This window comes from Tamandua tetradactyla, chromosome 4 (genome assembly GCF_023851605.1).
Source record: "Tamandua tetradactyla isolate mTamTet1 chromosome 4, mTamTet1.pri, whole genome shotgun sequence".
Classification (NCBI taxonomy): domain Eukaryota; kingdom Metazoa; phylum Chordata; class Mammalia; order Pilosa; family Myrmecophagidae; genus Tamandua; species Tamandua tetradactyla.
In genome coordinates, this window is record NC_135330.1 from 100,772,094 (window position 1) to 100,796,097 (window position 24,004).

At 51.9% G+C, this 24,004-nt stretch overlaps 1 protein-coding gene across 1 annotated transcript; it reads left to right on the top strand.

The window, feature by feature from the left end:
* Window positions 1–665: 665 nt before the first annotated feature.
* Window positions 666–18,248, top strand: STOML3 (stomatin like 3). Its single transcript, XM_077158045.1, has 7 exons — window positions 666–5,005; window positions 11,831–11,934; window positions 12,014–12,086; window positions 14,587–14,669; window positions 15,261–15,464; window positions 16,693–16,827; window positions 18,024–18,248. Exons 1-7 carry the CDS (start codon window positions 4,954–4,956, stop codon window positions 18,246–18,248), a joined length of 876 nt encoding a protein of 291 aa, XP_077014160.1. The 5' UTR covers window positions 666–4,953.
* Window positions 18,249–24,004: the final 5,756 nt, after the last annotated feature.

The following is a 24,004-nucleotide window of genomic DNA, read 5'->3' on the forward strand; positions in this document are numbered from 1 at the left end:
TTTGCACAATTGTTTACAACAGTTTATAAAGGTGAACATGAGATCCAGCCATTCTTTCCTGCACCCTTGATTCCAGGGCCTAGAGGAACACTGGTCTATGTGGACCAGGAGATGTGTACAAAAATGTTAACATTTATAATAATCAAAAAGTTGAAAATAATATAACATAGATTGTAGTTTATTATGTTGTGTAGTGTTCATTCAGTAGCACCAGGAAGGAACAAGCAGCTTCACGGAAAGGCATGGATGGAGCTCAGAAATACAGCAGTGGAGTGATAACAGAAATTACAGTATACATAGGTATTTTTATATAGCACAAAAACAAATAAAGCTAAGTAATATATTGCTTAGAGATGCATGCATATATGATAAAAACTATTTTTAAAACAAGGGAATAATAAAATTCTGGATTGTGGTTATGAGGAGGTGGGGAGGGGGGGGCGAGTCCTCCAGCAGCCTCTGTGGTCTTGCTGCTGTTGGGGAATTGGTCCGTGGCTGCGCGTTTTACTCACTGAATACACATGCAGGGTATATAGATGTATGTTCATTGCATATATTATCTATATGTGTCATCAGATTTGTGTGCTAAAAATAGTCTTATTCAATAGATTGACTAATAGGAAGGGTGGTGAGTTAGGGTGGGTGACTATTTAGTTTCCAGGCTGTTAAAATAAATGCCACACTATGGGTTGGCTTAACAGCCGGAATTGATTGGCTCACAAGTTTCAGAGGCGGGCAGGCTGGCTGGCAATCTTTGGGGTTCCTTGGCTTTCCCATCGCGTGGCGATGCGCATGGTGGCGCCTTCTCCTTTCTCTCCTGGGTTCCGCTGGCTTCCGGCTTCTGGCTTCTTTCTCTGTGGTCTTCTCTAGGAGCCTCCAGGAATGGGGCTAAGACCCCTTCAGTTGGCCACACCTTAGCTGAAGTGACCCCCCCAAAAGATCCTATTTATAATGGGTTCAACCCAACGAAGATTAAGGACACATTTTTCTGGGGTACGTACCTCCAGCCACCAGAGTGGGTTTTGGAGAAATCCAGGTAGAGATATTTGGTCAGTATGATGGAAAATATGAATTGTTCTGGAGAGAAGTCTAGACTGGTGTGGCAGTTCTGGGAGTCTGTTAGGGTGCTCACAGATCTGGGGACCGAATTGGTCGTTTAAAGATGCAGGAATTCAAAATTGGTTGAACTGGGATAAATAAAATGAATGGATGATGAGTACTGGAGAAAAGTTGATGGAGTCAGAGAAAAGAAAAGAGAATGTTTTCCTAAAGGAGTAATAACCCTCCTGGAATATATGTGTGCGTCTAGCAAGAAATGATGGTAGAAAAGAATTGAAAGCAGGGACTCAACAGATATTTGCACACCAATGTTCACAGTGGCATTGTTCACAACAGCTAAAAGGTGGGAGCCAACCCAGTGTCCATCTCCCGGTGAATGGATAAATGAAATGTATTCATGTGAAGGGATGTCATCCAGCATTTAAAAGGAAAGAAGTCCTGATACATGCAACAACATGGATGAGACTAGAAGACCTCATGTTGAGTGAAATAGGCCAGACACAAAGGACACTTGTATGAAGTACGTAGAATATGTGAACTCCCCAGACAGAAAGTGGATTCCAGGCTCTGAGGGGCCAGGGTGGGCAGGCCATGGGGGGCTGCTGCTTAATGGGTACAGAGTTTCTGTTCGGAGTGTTGACACGTTTTGGTTTTGGATGGTAGTGATGGTAGCACAACATTATGATTGCATTAATATCACTGAAATGTGTATGTGAAATGGTTAAAATAGGGACAGTGCAACGATGGCTCAGTGGCAGAGTTCTCGCCTGCCATGCCGGAGACCTGGGTTTGATTCCCGGAGCCTGCCCATGCAAAAAAAAAAAAAAAAAAAAGTGGTTAAAGTGGGAAGTTTTATATTATCTCTGTGTTACTACCATAAAAATTAAAACTGAGAAAAAGAATGGGGGTAGGTGCTGTCTGGCATGAGAGTTTCCTGCAGCCACAGGCTTGGGAGAGAGCCAGTGGGGTTGTTTCAAGTGGGGGTTGTGCTCTATGACGAACACTCAGGGAAAGCAGATGTGCACACCTAAAGACAGATGTCCTGTGTCAAGAGTGGGAATAGAGTCAGCCTCTGGAACAGCTGTCCTCATCTCACTTTAGGACCTGCCCTGGAACCGGCACTCATAGAATGAAGTGTAGGAAGAGCAGGACATTCACAGTAGCACGCCATGGTGACCCCAGTCAGTTTGGTCCCCCACCCTCACTTCTCTGGCATCAAAGGGAGAAAACCCCACTAGAGTGGCCCGTGGATGATGGGAGGTCATGCCGGACCTGAGATTTGATTTTGTATAGACAAAGGAGGAGACGCTTGAAAGTGGACTTATTTCATTCGGTCCCAGAGGCCCCGAGTCGGGGACGCCCTTTTGCAGGTGCTTACTTATACTTGTTGGGACCATTCTTGCTTTCTAGGCTGAGCTATTCGGAACATTTTGCAGGTAGAAGAAAACAGTTGCTTAGTCATCTTCCAAGGGAGATACCAGGCTCTTAGGGCTGCCACCAGGGAACAATTACTGAGTGTTGTTTTGCGCCTCAGCAGCTGTCAGGCCTGGCTGCGGTGGTATTTGGCCAACACAAAGGGTAAAGTGTCTAGAAATAAGCCAAGTGAACACTTCCAAAACATTTTGCAGCACTGCTGTGTGGAGAGGGAGGGTCTTCCCTTCCCAGTTAAGACTGCCTGTGCCTGGGCATGGAAATGGGGGAAATGGATATTCCCTGTCATTTCTCTGCGAGGCTAGTGGCAAGTGACAGCAGCCACGGTGATGAAGAAGAGGCTGGGAAGAAGCAGAATGGAATCTACTTACTGGCAGTTTGGGATCAGGAATGGGCCTGTTTGCATATTTGCAGCAAACTGGAGCAGCCCTGGAAGTAGAGAAGAGTTGATGAGTGTTTTGGCTTGAAACACAGAAAGGAGAGAAATTGTGAAAACAGCACAACACACCCATTCCAGAGAGAGAGTAGCTGCGTCCTGCACAGTAGGGCCCTCCTACCATCACAGTAGTAGCAGTTGCCATCAGCCATGCCAGCCACCGCTTCAGAACTTTTCCTGTGGAGCTTGCACGTGGTCCTCCAACAACTCTTATTATTAGCCCCATTTTACACATGAGAAAAATGAAACATGAAGACCTTACAGGTTTTACCCACTGTCACCCAGGGGTCCACGCCCCAGTGCCTCGGCATCATTTCCCGCCAGACCACAGACAAATCAGTGTCAGGAAAGTGCAAAGAAAAGCACCCCAGAGCAGCCAGACTGTGCATGCATCCCTCTTTTATTCTGTGTTTCCAGTTCCCAGCCCCTTCCCCAAAGTGCTTTTATCTGTATGTATTCTTATAATTCCAGACTGTGGAGAGTAGACATGGTGATGACTGTGATTTAGTTTGTGGGGAAGGTAATTGAAGATCATCAAGCAGTTGGCAGAAGTAACCCAGTCTGGGGAAGTCTAAGTGGAAGTTGCCAAAAGCACATGTCAAGATGGTTGATGTCAGATGACCATCAAAGTTCGTCCAGTTTTAATTTGACATAAAGTAAAACAAAATGCGACTTGAGATATTGATGCAGGAGAGGTGAAAGCATCAGAAAATCAGGAACCCGGTACTTTTGTTGTTGGGATAAGCTAAAGATTGCCCTGGAGTCCAGGGGGTGTAGGAAGGGGACTTGGTAGAGGAGCCAAAGATGCTGGTGCAGGAAAGAGCCTGCAGGTGTGAGCTGGTACCTTTGAGGGATTATTTATTGACTTATTCACTCAACAGATGTCTCCGAGCACCAGCCACGTATCTGCATTGTCCAGCGTGCTGTGGGTACATGTCTAAAAATAGCAGACGCAGTGAATTTACAGGGTAGACCGGGGTCAGCACACTTCTGCAAAAACCCCGATAATAAATATCTTAGGCTTTGAAAGCTCTGTAGTCTCTATGGCAAAGACCCAACTTTGTCATTGTACCAATAAATATTGTACCAATATACAGCTGTGTGCCAATAAAGCTTTATTCACAAAGCAGTGGGGGCCAAAACTGGCCGGCAGGCTGCGGTTTCCCAGTCCCTGGTCTGGAGGAAGAAATTTGGTTAAGACCAAATAGCCATGCACATGAAATCATGGGCATAGACCAATGAAGCAGTCACCGAGTGAGTGAGGGTCTGAGCGGGCCTGGGGCTGGCGGGGGAAGCAGGCGGAAATGTTTGTTTGCCTGCTGGCGAGGGAGGTGTGCACATGTGCCAGGCAAGAGGGGCGGCCACTTAGTGGCCACAGAGACCACAGGCCAGGAGGAGGCCATCGCGGCCACGCAGGGATCCAGGCCATGCCGCAGCTGAGTGCATAGAGGAAAGAGGCCACTGCTGGGGGCTGAGACCCCGAGTGGACGGATGTGAGGGCAGCATTTAAGCCTGACCCCTCACTGCAGGTCCTGAGCCGTGGATGGCCACTTAGGGTTGCTCTTGACCATCCTAGCAAGTGGGTCTGCGCTGTTCTCAGCAGGGTGCTGGCGTGGGCAGACCTGTGTCTCAGGAGACCACTCACTGGAGAATGCGGAACGGATTGGATTGAATCTGCGTCTGAGATGGACAGCCATGGTGGCGAACACGTTACCAAGGGGCTCAGATGGGTTTTATAAAATGTAAATGATGTAGAAACTACGCTCTGGCACTTTCCAGGAAGCAGCAGTCACCAAGGTCTCATCCTTCGGATTTTCTCTATGAACAAAAGATCTGTGTTGTGTAAACAGGCCTCCCTCACTAGGGAAACCACTCCCCAGGGCCCTCGGCAAAGAGAAAGGGACTTCTCTGACTCCCTGGCACTGTGCTTCTCCTCCTCACTCAGCTCGTCCACGCAGCTGCCGGCAGCCCAGGCCCGCCCCTGACCCATGCACGCTCCCTAGGCCTAACAGCTTCTCAAGGATGAGATGGATTCTGGGGCGAACACCCCTGAGAAGCAGGATAAGGCGAATTTAGTGGGTATGTTCCTTTTTCCTGTAGCAAGCTTGTTTTATGTGTATCAAGCACATAAAAGCAAGCGTGCAGCATCAGAGGGCTAGCACGGGGTGGACTCATCCAGATTGCAATTGGCTTCCATTTCATTCGGGCCAGGAGTTTGCCTTAATCATTGATGCTGTTTTTATTTACTTCTTGAGTAGCACTCAAGAACTTGCTCATTTTGTTCAGTTCTGCATAGAATTTGTGTTTATCTTTGTACTCTTTTTTTTTTGCATTATGCAGCGAAGGTATGTGGGAGAGGCTGAAAAGAAAAGTTTGTTTTGAGCTGCATCATGTGTGTTAAGTGGGGAAGAGTTGAGAAAGAACTGAGAAAGGGAAAACAGTCCATTAAGTATCAAACACTATCTCTTATATATCATGTATTGCAGAGCATTTTGCTTGCATTGTTTTTTAAGCCTTGTGAAATTCTGAGAGGGCGATCCTCTCAGAGGTACAATCTCATTTTTAAATGAGAAAACAAAGTCTTGTAGAGTTAAAAAAAAAAAAAAAAAAACTTGTTGGGGGCCCAGCAGTGGTGCTGAAGATGTCACTGATGAAGGTGACCATGAGTGAGTGTCTGGTATGACAGGGCAGGTGGGTTTGTCCCAGGGTTGACATACTCATGGGTCTGTGACCCGAGCCCTGCTGCTCGCTGCCTGATGTTTGTCAAAGAAGTCAGAGAACAAGTCAGAAAGAAAAAGCACAGTTGGCATTATCAATTTCAAAAGAAAACCCATGCAGTTAGAGAAAGGTAACTGAATTGGAAAAGAAACTTTTCCCTTGAATAGGCCTAGGAAAACAGATGCGCTGAAGGCAGGAGGTGTTATTCAAAAGTGCGAGTGGCCTTCTCTCCAGGAGTGCCTTTCCGTACCATTTGAAACAGGAAGCTTCATGAGAAGTCTGAGCTTCCACTGAACAGATCACAACGCACCTGAGTAGAAGGGCTGGGTGAAATAGCATCGTCGTCAGCAAGATATTTGAAAGTGCTCATGAGTTTTCTGGTTGTTGTTGTTTTTTCTCACATGATGAAACGCTTGCACTGCTCTGCAAAAGCAAAGCAGGGCTTGTAGTTTATGACTTCTGGTTTCCTATGTATGAAGTATTCTTTCACAGGCTCTTGGGACTTTGTGAGATGTAATATTGACTATTTTCTGGAATTTGTGGGGATCAGGTCTCCCCTGCTGGTAGTACCAGAACGGTTCTACTCGGGGCTTTTAAGCAGTACTGGGGTTTCCATTCACAAGTGGTGAGGGAATTAAATGGACTACTGATTCCCGGTCATCAGCCCAGAGGTGCTTTGGACAGCAGCCTGCTCCTCGCCTGGCCCAGCTTTCGAAAGCCACTTGTGCACTTTTCTTCCCAACTCCAAGTTCAGCAAGCTCACTGGGGTGGCTCAGACCTGCCTATGGGCGAGTATGTCTCCCATGGAACTGCTATAAGGCAGGGCACCCACCCCCCAGAGAACCTGCGGTGAAACCTTAACTAGCTCACCAGTGCTTATTGGCTTTCAAAATTGCCCCATCCCAGTCTCTTTTTAGAGATCAAGTGAGGCCAGTTGGAATATGAATCAGTCTTAGACGCTCTTCTCTGCGTTGGGCAAGACTCAGCATCTTCTCAGAGATGTGTGGAAGCTCGGATGGATTACTGCCCCCTCCCCCGAGAAGATGGGTGTTCTGGGTCTGGGGTGGGCTTGAGGCTCTGCGCCCCACACAATCCCCCAGGAGCTGGTGAGGTCGTAGGAGAGAGATGTCTGTCCCCAGGGTTTCACTTTAGATTTTCTGTGACGCTTACAATCCCTGATTCTCAAGAGAAAGGCCAAGAGGTTGTTGAAGGTTCATGTTTCTGACGATGCCTGCCCAGGATGGGAAGTGGAGAGAGGAGTTTTAGGCTCCCCTAGCCCAGGAAAGGGGGTGCATCTCTCCCACACCTCCCTGCCACAAGAGTCTGGTCGGTCTTGCTCTGGAAACACCAAGATTTTTTTTTAACCTGACATTATTAATTCTTACTTTTAGATTTTCACAAAGGTATCCCCAAATTAAGAAACCTTATAGGAGGTCAAAGAGCAATCACTCATACTTTCACCGCTCAGAACTAACCACTGCTAGTATTTTGGTTAATTTTCTTCCAGTATTTTTTCTGAGCAAATATTTCTACAAATTGGGGTCAGAGTGTCACATAGTTTTTGTGTTGTATTTTTTTAGGAATTTTTCTTCCTTGTTTTATGATGTTTCCATATATCCATAAAGCAACGATCTTCGCTTTATTCCCTACTTATTCCCTTATCATGTGACATAAACTGTATTAGTTTCATGTTGTTGTATTTTAATTATAGGATAGCAAATATAAGAGTACATTTTACCCAAGACCTTACATCCTATTCTTGGAAAGGTTAGTGCATTTCTGGTTGTACACAGGACAGTTGTGTATTCTTAGGTGAAACTATGACTGTTTCCTTTTTATTTAAGATGCTAAGTTCAGTTTGAGGACACATGGGTGGATGCCGAGTTCACAAGTGGCGGACTGCGGTGGTTGAATTCCCATGTCAACTTGTCCAAGTTACGGGGTGCAGTTGTTTGATCAATCAAGAACTGGCTTGAATGTTACTGTGAATATATCTCATGGACTTAACCCATTAGTAAGTTGAATTTAAGGCTGATTACATATACAATCAACTAGGGACCTTGCCCTCAACAATAACAGAAGCCTAGTCCAATCAGTTGTCAGCCTTAAAAGGGGAGGTGATCATTTCAGCAGTCAGAGGTGAGAATTTCCAGCTCTACTTCAGCCAGCCTGCTTCCCCCGGGGGCTTCACGGCAGGTCATCATCAGACTTCCCAGGTTGTTTCCTTCTCCATGGGATTTGGATTTGCCCATCCCCACAGTCAGGTGAGCCAATTCCAGGTCAGATATCAGGACGTGGAACTGGAAACTGTTTCTCTCTTTGAAGCTTTTTAAGGCGCCAAAAGTCTCTGCTCTGCTGGGGCCCCAGAGATTCGGGCATTTGTCCTGGAGGGACGCCAAATTGTTACTGGACAAAGGCTATGGATTCTTTTGCCCAACATGCTCAATAACCAATTCTTGAGACACCGGGGCTTCCAAGAGAGAAAGTTTATTACTAGGCACGTAGTAGGAGAGCAGATGGCCTAGTGGCTCAAAATCTGTCTCTCGTCCTATAGTTTTTATCCTACTACTTTTTTCTCCTAACATCATACCATAAGAATTTTCCCACTTCATTGTAATATTTTTGTAAGCCTTTATAAAACTATGCGTAATGTGATAATGTATAGATAGATCATATTTTGCTTAATTATTTTTCCCTCATTTCACTTTTGGAGTATTTCTGACTTCACGCTATCATAAAGAGCACTGTATTTGGGCATAAATCTTAAGGACAAAGTGGTAGCACTTTTTGCTGCCGTGGAAACAAGAGCAAGCCAAGTGAGAACACACCTGAGTTCTTTATCACGGCTTGCCACAGAGAGGCAGGCAGCCACGTGGCGTGTGTTTTGCAGAGGAATGGGAGTGTTTTATAGTGGGAAAGGGGGGCTTCAGGTGCGTCCTGATTGGAGCTGTTGGCCTGAGGGGGGTGGTTCGGGTTGCCTGGACTTGGACATCCTGTGCAGTTGGTCAGGGGAGCAGATCTGGTTGTCTCCAGGGTATCCTAAATTGGAAGCAGGGGCGCAGATTAGGGAAGCTGCCAATTCCTGGCTCTTTGGGGTTGATCTGAGGATTGGGACCTCCTGGAAAGGTTGCTATGGAGAGGACCCCCTGCCCTCCAGCCCCACCCAGAGAGAGCTAAGATTCTGACTGCAAACATAATAGATTAGTTTTGGTTGTTCATGAATGAAATCATACAGTATAAGTGAAATCATACAGTATGGACTCAAACATGGAATCAAAAGTATGTACCTCTTGTGCTGGCTTATTTTGTCCAATATTATGTTGATGAGATTCATCCATATTTTGCATGTCATAGTGGTTTATTCTTTTTTCTTGCTGAGTAATAGTCCTTTGTATGAATATGTCACAATTTTTCAATCTGTTCTGCTGTTGATTTGGGCTGCTCTTCATTTCTTGTCTTTTATGAATAAAGATGCAATGAAAATTCTTGAACATATTATTTGTTCGTTTCCCGCAGGTATGACCTAAAATTTAGATGCTGAGTCATAAAATATGTGTCTGGTTAGCTTTAGTAGATAGTGCCCAATGGCTTCCAAGGGGATCGTAACACATTATGTACCCAGCAGCGTATGTGAGGGTGCTAAGCTGCCCCACCGCCTCCTCAAACCTGGCGTTGCCCGTGTTTAGTCTTTGCCATTCCCTCGTCTAGGTGTTAGTATCTCATTATGGTTTTAATTTTCATTTCTATAATGCAAAATGTACACCATTCTATTTTATTGTCTTCAAACCATTCGACAATACCTACTCAGCCATCTCTTCTTAGAAACACAGTAACCAGGCCTGTGAGCGAAGATTGCAGATAGTATTAATTGAACGTTCCAATGCCAATGACCAAGCCCAAGCAGGGAAATGAGCAACTACGTCACCTTGGCTTGTTTTCTTTACTAAAACTCAATTCTGCCTCCAGTGCCACTCAAGTGGGCTTGGTCTTTGGAATTGCTTCCCCTCCTTCCTTGGCTCACGTGTTTGCACTGGCCAAGTGGATCTGAGGCTCCTCTGGTGCCCCAGACTGCAGCTCGGCCCTGGGGCAAGGAACGCTCCAGAGGCCCCAATGGGGGCTGGGTTTGGCTTCAGTGTCCTGTATATGTAACCCCTGGAGATATGATAGATGTATATGTAATTAGTGGAGATATGATAGATCTATATATAAACAATCACCTGGAGATATGACAGCTCTATATGTAACCACGTGGACATATGATAGGACTATATGTAACCACATAGAGATACGATGGTTTTACATGTACTCATGTGGAGATATGATAGATCTATAGGTAATCACGTGGAGGTATCTCCAAGATCTAAGCCAAAAACATGGAGAAGCTTAGCTGTACTGTGATGCCAGTTAGCACAAAACAAAATCTACAAATCAAAACCAAGCATTCCTGAATGTGGATACACAGGTGCAGACACACAGGAAGGACCTCGAAAGGCGTACAGCAAACAGGTAACTGCCAAACTTCCCCAGAGGAGAAGGCAGCCAGGGGCATTCTAGTTCTCTCTGTGCTGCTTGAATTTTACGTATTTTTTACAGTGAGGATGTATTTGCATGGGCTGCATAATTAACGATGAAAGAGCGCTAGTAGACAGAATACAACAGAGAGCCTATGAGGATGCACAGGTCCCTTTTTTCTTGCGTAGTGTAGGTCTGGTTCAGCTCAGTGTGGGCCAAGGCTTTGGAAGGGCATATCTAAGGGACTGAAACTTTCCTATATGTAGGTAAGGCCGTATTGCTTATCTTTGTGTGGATTTAGAGCCTATGAGAGGACTTTAATAGAATTATAGGACATTTTAAATAATAAATACGTGTCTAGGAATTGGCTATTTTCATGGTCAGAAAGCAGTGCTGAGAGGATGGGCAGCGTCTCCGAGGCCAGGGCATGTGGGAACTGGCCACACACTGTCCTGAATGCAGGCTGGTGACTCGCCAAAGGGCACTTACCATCCAACTGAGCTGTCAGCACTAACACCTCTGACTCAGCACATCCACTGCCAGGAATTTATCCTACGTACATGTACAGAAACACACGCGGGAAACAGCTCTGGTGGCGCGGTGTGTCAGGGAGACTCCGAAAGAGTCAAAACGGGGGCCCGGGCCAAGGGACGTGCAGCAGGAAAGCAGGTATGTGGGGTGGACTTCAGGTGGCATCAGTCAGACTCGGCGACCTCTTTAGCTGGACAGGGCTGAGTCGGGGAGGCCCCGAGTACCTAAGCCGGGCCTTAGGGTGGGCGGCTGGGACTGTGACCGCGACCGAGAAGGGGCAGCTGGAGGGGCGGGAACAGCCCAAGGTGTTTGTGGGGCTCTCTGGGTGCAGACATCCAGTAAATATCACTCATCCTAGGGACAGGAGTCGGGGGAGGATGGAGGTTGTGAAGGAGAAGGGAACACGAAGAAAAGAAGACCAAAATTAGACAAAAAATAAAAAAGGTGGAAGTGTGCATGAGGAATTCTAAAGTAAAAGGGTCCCAGCCCTGCATGTTTTACAAACAAGAATTCTCAGGTGTGCGTAGCAAAAAGGCATCTCATGCGCTGAGCCAGTGTGACAAAATGCCATGAGAGTCAGGAGTCCCAGATATCGCATCCCGCCATCGGGCAGCAGGTCCCAGGACACCTGCCCCCCTGCACAGTGGGGCCACCAGCGGCGACACACGTTTGCAAATGTAGTGGTTAGTGTATGGACCAGGTGCCACGTGAGCCTAATCCCATCAAATCCTCCGAGGTCGGGGACGTCTGTCTCCACCCGCAGAAGAGAAAGCAGAGGCCCAGAGAAGCTGAGAAGCTGGTCTGCGCTCATGGGCAGTACTCCTGGGACAGCGCTGTCCTCCTGGCGGGCTGACGGTGGCTCCCGCCCACCCGGGCATCCCCTGGACGTTCACAGGGGCCAGGACTGTGCCTTCCGAGCGGCACCCCGATGGCCTGTGGCGGGTCACGTTTGGGAAACCCTGCTTCACGTGTGTTGAGAATAACACTGTGGCTGGAATGAGACTTGGAAGAGACGAGTCCATTTCAATTTCTAAAAACCTGAATGGCCATCTCCTGGCTTGCGGTTTTATCTGTTAGTTCACTGCGTTCCTGGGTGCGGGTGGACTGAGGTTTCTCCTGGCTTGCCTCCTTCCCATCTCCTAGGCATCAACCACCAGCGGCTTGGCGTGTGTGGCGGGATCCTGGTTTTCCTTTCCTTCCTGCTGCTGGTCATTACCTTCCCTGTCTCCATCTGGATGTGCCTGAAGGTAGCGCCCCGGGGGGTGTGCGGGGACGCCCAGCCGGCCTGTGCGCGGCCACACGCGGTGTCCTACCCCTGCCTCCTAGGTGGTGAAGGAGTACGAGCGCGCCGTCGTGTTCCGCCTGGGACGCATCCGAGCTCAAAAGGCCAAAGGGCCAGGTATGACCCCCGCTGCCCCCCGACGCCGGCCCCTGGGCACCTGTTCTTCCACCACCTCCACCTGTGTTTTCCCCTGGCGACACCTGCTGAGAGCCAAAGCAACCCCCGGGGAGCCGAAGCCCTTGCCTTCCTGTGCAGTCGAGGCTGTTCCTCTCTTATGGCCTTCAGCAGAGTGACCACTAGTTAGAGTTCAGGAATCTCTGCCAGCTTGCCACCCTGCCCCTGAGTGGCCCGATGCACACCCACGAAGGGCACCCCTGGTCACCCCTGCTGGACTCTCCTCACTGCCCCGAGCTCCGAGGTGGAGGGCGGGTGGGGGACGGCCAGCGGCCCAGCGGGGGTCACCTCCTCAGGGACAGGAGGCAAGGCCTTGGTTTTTGACCCTCCCTCCTTGCAAAGTGCTGCCAGAAATGTAAAAGGCAACTTCCTCTCCTGGCGAGTGGATTAAGAGAAAGCTAGCACTTGAAGCCATCCTATGCCTTCTCTTGTCAAATCCCCTGGTTCTGAAAATAGAGAACCTGAGGTCAGCACAGGGCTGATGATTTACCTTCGATGACCTCGGGACGGAGGTAAAGATGAGCTTTCAGGCTTCACAGCACCTAAAGCCCTTACTTATTGCCACCGTTTCTCTACAGTGTTGGGATGAAAAGTGTTCCTGCCTGTTCTTGTATAAAAGAATTGTTTTTGGAGGTGGGGAGTTGGGGATTGTCATACTAAAAGCTCCTTCTAAGTAAGGTACTGATTTAACTGATAGTATCTTTTAGAGTATCTTTCATTGAACTATATGAAACTGCCGACATTTAACTTCATGACCCACAAAGATGGCATTTTCATATAGCTGAAAGGAGGAGCTGTCAAAAGCACACGCTAGGAGGCCCTGGAACGCGGCGGGCCCTGCAGCGGTCACCTGGGGCCCCTGTGCCCACCCCGCTGGGCCCCCTGCTTACAGGTGTCCTCAGGAGTTGGTCAAAACAGGAGGTTTAGAATCACCCCCCAATGTGCAGTGGAGAAGTATTGACCCCTTCTCCCACGACTGGTCGGGCTAAGGCCGCATGCTAAACTAAAACCAAATCTGGGGGAGGCCGAGAAGCCTGACTTGGAGGAGTCCAGAGAAAAACATGTCTCTTCTGAGTGAATTTTCCTAGGAGATTTCGCTGCTCCACGTTCCAGGTAACTGCCCTCGTCACACATGTCCCCGGGGTTTAGGTGTTACCTCAGCATGTCCTTAGGGCAGATTCCAAATTGCTTATGGAAACCTCACCACTTCGCTAAGTTGTAGACTGTTCACTAATAATAAAACAATAATCAACAATAAAGCTGCCACCTTTGGACCCCTAAGACCATGCTTGGCGTCCCCAAGCACACACCTGCCCTGCCCTAGGAGGCCAGAAGGCAACTGAGGCTCGGGAAAGCTGGGGGCACGTTCCCAGGTCAGGGCTGGGAGGTACAGGGCTGGGCAGGGCTGGGGCTCAACCCCCACGTAGGGCCCCAAGTCGAGAGGCCGTGAGTGCGCCCAGGGGGGCACCCGGGGAGAAGTGTTAGGTGAGAACCCGCGTGGCAGCAAGATTTGGAGACCAGAGGAAAGAGAGCCCCTTCAGCGCGACTCGGCTGTGCTGCCAGCCATTCTCAAGCTCAAGACCTGCCTCTAGTCTGCGCACAAAACCAGCGACACCACACCTCTGTGACCCAGGGAAATGCATGGAAGCCCCCACCTGCCGGGCAGCCTTGTCTTCTAATCAGCGCAACTCCTGCTGAGAAGAACACTCCCCACTCCCGGGGGAGCTTTAAGAAGGCGGGGGGGTGGGGGTGGGGGCCTCCGGTGACTTCTCTTACACCCCCCACCCCCAAAACCTTGACGGCTCAGAGAGACACTAAGTGTTGTGAGCGGGGAAAGTCACCGTGCTGAGCTGCTGGCTTCGGCTCTGCAGCACCTTGGGTCCAGAGAATGTGGAACTGGGAAAAGATTTCAATTTAAATTTTCCTTCAGTAGCATCCGAGAGACTGAGAATGCTCAGTCAAGGGCAAAGCCCCGATGGCTGGAATCTTTGAAACCTTTAATAGAGGGAAACCAATTTCCAGCATATTTTTAATGTGTCAAATTCAGTATTGGATGGAAGTAGACCGAGCATTTAAAAAACAATCTAGGGTGGGCCATGGTGGCTCAGCAGGCAAGGACACTTGCCTGACATGTCAGAGGACCTGGGCTCGATTCCCGGTGCCTGCCCATGTAAAAAAAGAAAAAAAAAAAGGGAAAAAGCAATCTAAAAATTATATGTCAAAGAGCTTTAGCTTCTTAACCAAAGGCTGTTTTTTTATTAGTTAATATTAAATAAACATGAATGGTTATTATTTTGTCACTGACCGGTAGGAAGACATCTCCCCCCCACCCCCAGCTGCAGGCGTGCACACGGAGGGTGCATGCAGCCGCGGGGCCTGCGGACGCGGGGGCCTCTTCAGCAGGGGCGGTTCTGACCGCGTCTCCTCTCCTTCCTCGCGGCAGGTCTGATCCTGGTCCTGCCCTGCGTGGACGTGTTTGTCAAAGTCGATCTCCGAACCGTGACCTGCAACATCCCCCCACAAGAGGTGCCACTGCCACGAGTCTGGCTAGAAATAGACAAAGCCTGCGTCTCCCGGTGCCGGGCGCGCTGTGTCTTGCAGCCTGTCTGCACCGCGAGGGGCCGTTGGCTCACCTCCCCAGAGCCGGCTGCGGCCCCGGAGACCACCCGCCTTTGTTCTACCCAGGGAGGGGGTCCTGGGAGAGGGAGGAGCCTCCGCTGGAGGGGAGGGAGCGCTCGCTGGAGAGGGGGAAGCGCCCGCTGGAGGGAGGGGGAGCGCCTGAGGGAGGGGAGGGGGCGTCTGTTGGTGGGGGGTGAGCGCCCGCTGGAAGGGAAGGAGGGCAGCGGGCGCTGGGGAGGGGCGCAGGGACGCGCCAGGCCGCAGGGGCTGTACAGGCAGCAAGTGCTCCCCCAGTTTGGAAGGTGGACCCCGAGGGCTGGGGCACTGGGTTTCACGGGGAAAGCGCCTGTCCACCTCCCACCCCACCCCCCACGGTCACAGCCGCCTCGGGGCCGTCGTGGCAGATCTGGCGTGGGCGCAGACCGCGCGGGGACTGAGGTCTGCGCCTTTGGGCCCGGGCTCAGCGGCCGACGCGGGCTCTCCCCACCCCTCCCGCAGATCCTCACCAGGGACTCGGTGACGACGCAGGTGGACGGCGTGGTCTACTACAGGGTCCACAGTGCCGTCTTGGCCGTGGCCAACGTGCACGACGCCCACCAGGCCACGTTCCTGCTGGCTCAGACCACGCTGAGGAACGTCCTGGGGACCCAGACTCTGTCTCAGATCCTGGCCGGCCGGGAAGAGATTGCCCACAGCATCCAGGTAAGGCGCCCACCACCGCCTGCGCCTCCACCGCGGGCGCCTCTGCTGGGGCAACGCTCACACCCGCAGTTCAGAGCACACGTGTATGCACGCACATGCTTGCATACGTGCTCATGCACACGTGCACTCGTGCCTGCACGCCCATGCACACACACGCACACAGAGGCATATGTTTTCATTCTTCATAGTAGTGACATGCAGCGGGGAGAAAGGGGCTGTTGAAATGGTGCATTGTTTCCATTTTCTGTGGGATTTAAAATCATGGGTGAGCATGCTACACTTCAGTCTTTTCTCAAGAGGGTAGACAGCAGGTTTATTTTTAGTTTAAATTGCTCCAGAAATAGTTCAGCTGCTTGTCTGGCAGCACTTGCACCCCAACTTTGGGGCAGCGTGAATGTTAGAAGTGGGTTCAGCTGTGAGGCGCCACCCCCCTGGATGCTGGGCTGGCACACGTGCTGCCCACGGCACAAGCACTCATAAAGGTTATGGAGCCGGGCTTGTGTATAGACAGCCGCATTTCTGTGTGTAATTAAAACAATTCCATTTTGACTTGGAGCCTCCTTTCCTTAAGTTTCTTCTCAAGGTGTTTTCCTTGTCCCTCGCTCTCCGGGATAGCCGGCAAAGCGCCATCGGTTTTCACTTCTCCACGCAAAGATTTCCCTGACATCAGGCTGCTTCTGCTCTGAGAAGTCCTGCCTTGGTGCTGATTAGAACTGGCCACGGGGCAGGGGTTAGACCAATCAAGACATGCAGTATCTGGGAAATTACCCGCAAGTAACATTTATCCAGGCTCTGCTAGGCATAGCTTTCTCAGATACATCCCGTGCAAAACCCACGACAGCCCTGCGTGGAAACCTCTCATAGATGAGAAGTGGCCAGATGAGGTGGCAGCCCGGAGTCCCATATGGCCGGGACGCCCTGGCACGAGCCACTGTCTGAGCGACAGGCAGCCTGGGGTCTTGGCTCGGCCCTAGATGGACAGAGTGTGCGCCCTCAGGGGCCACTTGGGGGTCCTGCAGAGGACGCGATCAGGTTCTGCTCCCGATTCTTCCTGGCACTCCCCTCACCCCGGGGAAGGGGTCGGCAGGGTTTCAGCCCCTCCTCCCAAACCTGCCACAGCCGTTAGGACAAGGGGAGGGAGGCGGGAAGTGACCCTGCAGACAGAATAGAGATCGGACGCTGAGCCGCGCCCCTCCCCGATGCCGTGCCCTCTTCTGACCCGGAGCAGACCCTGCTGGATGACGCGACGGAGCTGTGGGGCATCCGCGTGGCCCGCGTGGAGATCAAGGACGTCCGGATTCCCGTGCAGCTGCAGAGGTCCATGGCCGCCGAGGCCGAGGCCACCCGGGAGGCCCGAGCCAAGGTAAGAGCCCCGCCCCGTCCCCAGCCCCGCCCACCTGCGCACCTGAGCAGGGGACTAGGGCAAGCCGCCCCGTGTGGGTCAAACAAAAGGTCAAGTCTCTGAGTAGCTTCTGTGGGAAAAGGGGCTGTTTTCCCCTGAGACATTTCGCTTGAATCCAGAAGTAACAAGCAGCTTTATGCACCTCGGGACGGCTTTGAGGGAAGGGGGCTGGGTGTGCTGGGACTGCCTCAGGCCGCACGTCAGCGCCCCCAGGACGCAGCAGCGACCCCGCGTCTCACCTGAGACCACAAGAAGCAGGGTCCTGGGCGGCCCAGGCACCTGTAGTTTTGTAAAACTGGTGATTCTGATGTAACCAGTTTGGCGGCAGGCTTTGGAGAATCACTGTTCTGGGGTGCTATGTTACTGCGTGGAAAGGATGTGAGTAAATACCGCCCAAGTTAGAATTCCAATTCCCAGCACTCTTAGACCCCGGGGTCCGTGTGGGTGGGCTTCCCAAACGCCAGAAAGAAACTCCGTTTTAGCCTCCTGGGGATCTCACTTGGGAGTGGCTGGAGTTCCTTTCTCCACCCTTTCCGTGCTCCTCTGGTTGATCTGCTGAGCTCCTTCGGCCTCTGGGCCACTCGGCCTCGACAGGCAGCAGGGCCTGCCTGCACCGTGCATGCCGCTTAGGGGCAGCTGCGTTTGCAGTCGGTGTGTGGCAGCCTGGGGACGGGAAGGGAGCATGAATACTGGAGAGGTTTCCAGTCACGCATCTCGCTGGTACTTGCTACCCTTGGAATCAAGATCCGGGAGAACTGGAAGCAACTCTTAACGCTGTAGGCAGGATACCAAGCTGAATGGCATAAAACCTCTGGTGATGAGTAAAAACCACAGAACAGCCACAGCAAGCCTGGCTGTGCGGCAGAGGGTCGGTCTCCCCGGAGGGCTGCCAGGACAGACGCCAAGCATCCGTCTGTCTTAGGACCAGTGTCTTGGTTTGCGTCTGAAAACGACATCCAGGGGTTCATCTTTGTAAACTATCCGCCCGCTCCCTGCCACCCCCTCCCAATGCTGTGATCACTGTAGGAGGGAAATTCTGACCATTGCCAAGGAAGCAGGGAGGTGGGGCGCGCGCGGGGGCCGCACGCACGCGGACAAGGGCGCGCTGGTGGCGGTGGAAAGCCCGATGCGGGGCCCTGTCCTTCGTGTCCTCGCAGGTCCTGGCCGCGGAGGGGGAAATGAACGCCTCCAAGTCGCTCACGTCGGCCTCGCGGGTGCTGGCCGAGTCCCCGGTGGCGCTCCAGCTGCGCTACCTGCAGACCTTAACCACGGTGGCTGCCGAGAAGAATTCCACCATCGTGTTTCCTCTGCCCATGAACATCCTGGAGGGCATCGGCGGAGTGGGCGGGGCCGCCCACGAGCCCGCCCAGAACAGGGCGTGACCCCCCGCTGGCCCTCCCCCTTCTCGGGGCGCGGGTGGGCGGGGTCTGCCCCAGCGCCGGGGGTAGCGTTCGCCGGGAACGCCTCGAGGCTGCGCGCACACAGAGCACTGCTTTTCTTTTTAAGAACTTAAAACCCCTTGGCGATGCTCTCACAGTAGTCGGTAGCTGTCTGATTCCTAGCAGGCACTTTCTTACAGCAGGGCAAGGAAATCTTTGGGGTATCTGGGGCTAAACTTTCAGAATTACTTCTGAATTGTTTTAGGAAGCACTCCAAATAGTTTGTAAAGTAACACAGAGCTCATATTTCTATTAGATGTTTGCTTTATAGTCCCAAATAATTGTTTGCTAAGTCTCCTGACCTAGGAGAAAACCCATAATGAGTTACATTGTGATTGAGTTTGTTGTTGAAGGTGAAACCCGTATGGCGGCTTCAGGCTGCAGACTTCTGGCCATGCCGACCCTCCAGCCCACCCCCTCCTGTGGCCTGTCCTGTAAGCCGCTGCTCCCGTGGGAATGCCTGTAAGAGATCTCGTGGGTTGAAGCCACTGGGGAAATCATCTGTGGATTTCATGGAATATTGTCATTCCCCAAAGTCACAGGTGATTAAGAATGTTTGTAAACTCCACCAAAAAAAAAAAAAAATTGTTAAGAATAAAGAAGCTGTAGAATGTCGATATATTTTTAAAATTGCTTTCTTGAAGGTAATTTTGATATGAGATGAAATTTCCTTTTAGGATCAGTTTTGAGAAATGGGCTCGACTTTTGGGGTTACTGCTTTATTGAATATCTGCTATGTGTCACACTGTTTTCAGTCCCTTAGAGCTTCCAAAAGTTGTCCTATTTACTGCTGAGAAAAGGAGGTCAAGACGGTACATACTTGGCCAAGATCTCACAGCTGTGAGTGCTGGAACAGGATTAAAACCAGGTCTGGCTCCGAAGTCCTTGCTCCTAAAACATCACTGGGATTCTGGGAAGGGCTGGGGTGGTGGAGGGGTGCAGAGCCACACATCTTCTTTGCACCTTCAATCCTGCACTTTAAGGTTCTGCGAGTCCCCCGGGCCCACTGCACTTCCCACCATGTGCAGGACTGTGCGAGGACGCCTCACTGCACCCCAGACCTCTCTCTCTGCACACAGCCCCACTCAGACACCCCGTAACCCACCACCCCTGTTCCCCACCTCTGCTCAAGTCACCCCTATAACCCACCCTGCCGGACCCACCTCTGCTCACATCACCTCCAGGTCCCCCCCCATCCGCCAACAACTAACACACATCGTCTCCATAGAAACGGCTTCAGGTTTTACAAAACGGGGTTGGCCTCCACTTTGGTTTCGTGCCCAGTGTTCGAGCGCAACCCCCCGTGGCCGGGATGAGCATGCACAGCCCGCGGCTCATGAGCGGGGCCATCCCCAGAGCCCATGCCATGCTCTTGCATTCTGAGGGTTCTTGAGCAGGCCGGCGCCTGCAAGAAGGTGCCTGATGGACGAGTCCTGGGGCAGACACACGCCACCGGACCCCGCGTCCAGTAGACAGGGCCTTGGGGAGACCCAGGCTGCAGCGCCTCCCCTCTGGGAACCTCATGCCCACAGATCCCCACGGGCCACAGCACAAATCCCTCCTCGGCCTGCGCCTGAGAGCTGGGGCTGCGCCTGCCTTTGATCGTGGGGTCCTGCGAATGAACCCCGCTTTGAGCAGTGGTTTTCAGAGGAGGCCGCGCTCTCTGGGCCCCTGGAAGCTTCTGCAAAGGGCTCTCCTGCTGCTGCTCCTGTGCCAGGGGAAGGGGGCGCGGGACCGGCATGGGGTGGTGATGGGTGGGGTGTGAAAAGTCCCCAGAGCCCTAAACAACTCCACCCCGTACTGCTGGGAGCTGCTGTGCACCTGGGTATGGCCGGGGGTCACCAAGTACCTGGTGGCTGCCAGCACTGCCTGTCAGGTCTGCCTGCCTGCTGGGACCCACGCCACCCACTCGCGGCCCCTACAACCCGTGGGTGCTGGCTCTCGGCCCCGAGCCGGGGAGGGTCCCCACCCAGGGGTCCCCGGGGCTGCTTCCTCCCGGGCCGCAGCATCTGGGGCTGCCCACTGCCATCCTTGGGGCTCCCTTGGTTGTATTCCCACCCCGTCACTGTCCTCCCCTTTCTGACTCCCAGAGCTCCCGGGTTCCCCTTACGAGGCCTCAGGTACCCAGCTCGGGGCCCCCCTGGCTCAGGCCCCCACACCTGAACTGACACTGCATCTTCCCAGGGTCCTGCTGGCCTGGGTCCAACCCCGCTTCATACTGAGGACGCGCCTGCTGGGGCGTGTGGGTCCACCTCACCGCCCAGAGAGGAGGCGGGGGACGAAGTGGCCTTGAAGACAAGGGGCTGTGGCAGACCCAGGACGGGGCAGCTCTCTTCTCCTCCAGTGCGGGCACCAGGGCGTTGCTCAAAACACAGTCTCCAGGGATCACCGCCTAGGCGAAGCTCTCTTCTCCTGAGGAGGGGATGGAGGAGAGGGCGAGGGCGAGGGCACCCTGGAGGGGACACAGCAGACACCCCCCTGGGAGAAAGGAGACCAGTCCCCTTGGCCAACGCATCCAGACCCCAGCCACGACAGCTGACCCCTCCACCTCCAAGCCCAGAGCCCCCAGGGGCCACAGAGCCAAGCAGGGCCTGAGGTCACCAGGGTCCCCGGCACTACCTGGTCACTGCCAGGCCAGGGATGTGAGCCTTAGCCACGTATGTGATGGTCAGGTGTCAGCCAGATGCTGGCTCACACGAATGTGGGCTCTGCAAGGTTGTCCAACAGCCTCAGAGTCCCCAGGGTGCCAACATGAGCCGGGGTTCCTCTTGGCCTGATGTGCCAGTCCTGCACAGGGCAGCACGGGGCAGCACAGGGAAGCATGCCGCTCAGCTGGGACAACCTGCGAAGCAGGCAGGAACTGCGGCCTCCACAGAGCCTTCTAGGGGCCTCCTACTCCCCGTTTGTTGAGCGTAGTTTCTGAAAATAAAAGTCTCTCTCGGTCCAGGCTGTAGTTTAGTGTATGAACTAGGAACCGTCTTCACTGGATTCCCCCAAAGCAGGCCAGGAGACGGTGCTTGGGTGCCGGGAGGGTGGGCGGTTATTCCCAGGAGAACTCTGAGGGAGAGGTAAGGGGCAGGGGCAGGGGCAGGGAAGGGGCCGCAGAAGTTGTGCTGATGAGTAGTTTGCTGCTTCGGGCAGTTGGGCTCAGTGCCGGGAGGGCACACGTCAGGATTCCCTCACTGAGGACAGCGCGCTGCCCCCAGGTCCACCCCATGTTGGTTGAATGTCAGGAAAATTTTTGGAAGTTTCTGAATAGGGCAAAAAACGATCCGTGGGTGTCTGGCTTTTCTATCCAGAGTCTTCCCCATTTGCTGTCCTTGAGTTGCTGCCTAAGTGAGTTATACGAACGATCTGTGCCCATCGAAATGCGGAGAGCGCAACTGGTTATTTTCCTGCGGCACTGACGGTTGTACCTCCCTTTGCAAGTCCATCTCAGCATTCTTCGTCAGTGTGCGTGGGGCATTCTGGATTCTCCTCGGAACCAGTTGCAGCATCTCCTGGTCTCCTCATTCACGAGTGAATAAATGAAAAGTTTGACTCGTTCATTTGATAGCTGTATGAGAGTTACAACTTTTCCTCTTTTGTAAGATCGCCTTTAACAAGGGCGCTTCCCCAGGGCGTTTACAGCACCGTCTGCAAGTGGCCTTTTTGGCTGGTCCCACAGGCTCCGCTGCAGTGCCGGGAAACTTCCCCAAAGAGCCTCCCTCGGCCTTCCAGGCCCAAGTGCTGTGAGCTCTGCCCTTCTCCAAGAGGCCCTTTCAGGAAGACTCCTTAGACCATGCAATGAGAGGCTCTGATTCGTTGCTCAGTCTCTCCGCAGGTGGCTCTCCCTTTAGGGTCCTTCAGGGACCCGGGTTGACACATGAATACCTCCACTGCCCACGTGTCTTCCTCAGACGCGGATTTTCCATGCCAGGGTCACCTTGGAAGCCACGTGCCTTCCCTTCCCTCCCCTCCCCTTACTTCCTGTTTTTATCCCCTCTGTAGGAGACGGCAAACATTGCCAGCTTCCAGTGATAGCATCTGTGATATGACGTGTTAGTCTTCATCTCTTATAAACCCAGATGTACGTTTTCCACCCTCAGTAATTGTGCTCTGTATCTCCCTTCTAGCTCATTCCCTTGTGTAGGCCTGAGCAGAGCGTGGCTGTATTTAGTGGCCTTCAACTTTACTAAGTGGGCATAAGATACATTGTATTCACTTCTGTACTAGTTGAGTACTAGTCAGAGTAATCAGTGCTAACTGGTGCAATGGTAAAACCCCACTTCGAGGAAAGCTTGTTTTCCCCCTTTTGCAGATGACATGGCCAGTGGGTCTTCCAGTGCCTTGTAGCCGCACCAATGGGAGCACGCCTAGCACTGCTGCTGGGAGCAGGGGCTGGAGGAGGCTCATGCTGCTGGGAGCAGGGGCTGGAGGAGGCTCATTCCCGGCCACAGGGTCGGGAAAGGTGGAGCGGCACCCAGAATGTCCAGGGGGAACAGCCTTTCCCGAGAGCAGATCAAATCCGCTCTGAGCCCCCTTTCGGGCTGGTGGGGCTCCTGGTTCTTGCCTGCATGGAGTCAGTCACTCAGGAGACCCAGACTTCTGGTGCCACAAAATGGGGTTCCTTGGTCCCTGGTTGTCACACCCTTTACCCCACTCCTCGGGTGATACCACATGGCCCCCCCCCGAGGTGACCCAAGCCCCGTTGTTCCTGGGGTGGCCTCCCTGAAGCCCTCCTGGGGCTGCAGAGGACACGCTTTCTCCTTCGTACAGCAGTGCTGGCCTTTACCCTCTGTCCCGGGGGCTCCCTCAGCCTTGTGGACAGCTCACCATTGCCACTGGGTTCAGCACTTCCGCCTTCCCACCACACAGCCTCCCTCTCCTTCCCTCCCTCTGTGGACACTAAGACTTGGGGCAGTTTGGGTTTGAGAAAAGGAGAGGTTACCCACAATTTATATTATTCCTAATAATACCCCCAATGCATATGTTAATTCATGGCATCATTCTCCCTGTGACCGAGGCTTAAAAGCAGCTTTCCATTCGTCACATCATCCTGATTTGGCCTCCAAAATGCCCCCACTCTTCTTTGCTTTTCCTTTTCTGTTGTTGTCCCATCTTTTAGTCTCGTGTGCTAAATCACCCTAACTGATTTTTCTGACTCCATTATCCCCTTGTCCAAACTGTCTTCGACATTGGCTTTAATTCATAAAATGCTATTTTCTAATTGTTGAACAAACCCATTTCAACTAAGTGTAAAATTTTTCAAATATACCTAAAAGTAGAGAGACTGGTGAACTCCCATGTGTCCATTATCCAGCTTCAACAATTACCAAATTTCTGTGTCAGTTTTCCTCTACCCTTCCCCCACCCTTTTTGGGTTTTGATGGAATAATTAAAAGCAAGTTCTAGACATATCATTTAACCATAAATATTTCTGTATCTAACTCTAACAGGTCAGGACTATTTTTATAAATTATCTAATAATAAATTCCTCTTAAAATAACCCCAATAGTGCGAACTGTCTTTTTCCCTGTAAGTTGCTTAAATAAGAGCCCCAAGCTCAGAAGGAACCATTGTGTCTCTTTACCCACCACATTTCCCGTCAACTGGTTCGTTACACCCAGAAGCATGATTCGATTCAGGCTCAACTTTTGGTGAGAGCTCGTGTTGCTGAGCCTTTTTCTTGGTTCCCTGCAGGCACACACGGGGTGTGG

Bases quoted from the DNA above. Each gene is read 5' to 3' on its own strand.
- STOML3 (XM_077158045.1), top strand. From the start codon at position 4,954: ATGGATTCTGGGGCGAACACCCCTGAGAAGCAGGATAAGGCGAATTTA. The intron at 5,006-11,830 runs GTATGTTCCTTT...CCCATCTCCTAG, and splicing joins GGATAAGGCGAATTTAGTGG to GCATCAACCACCAGCGGCTT. The intron at 15,465-16,692 runs GTAAGGCGCCCA...GACCCGGAGCAG, and splicing joins AGATTGCCCACAGCATCCAG to ACCCTGCTGGATGACGCGAC.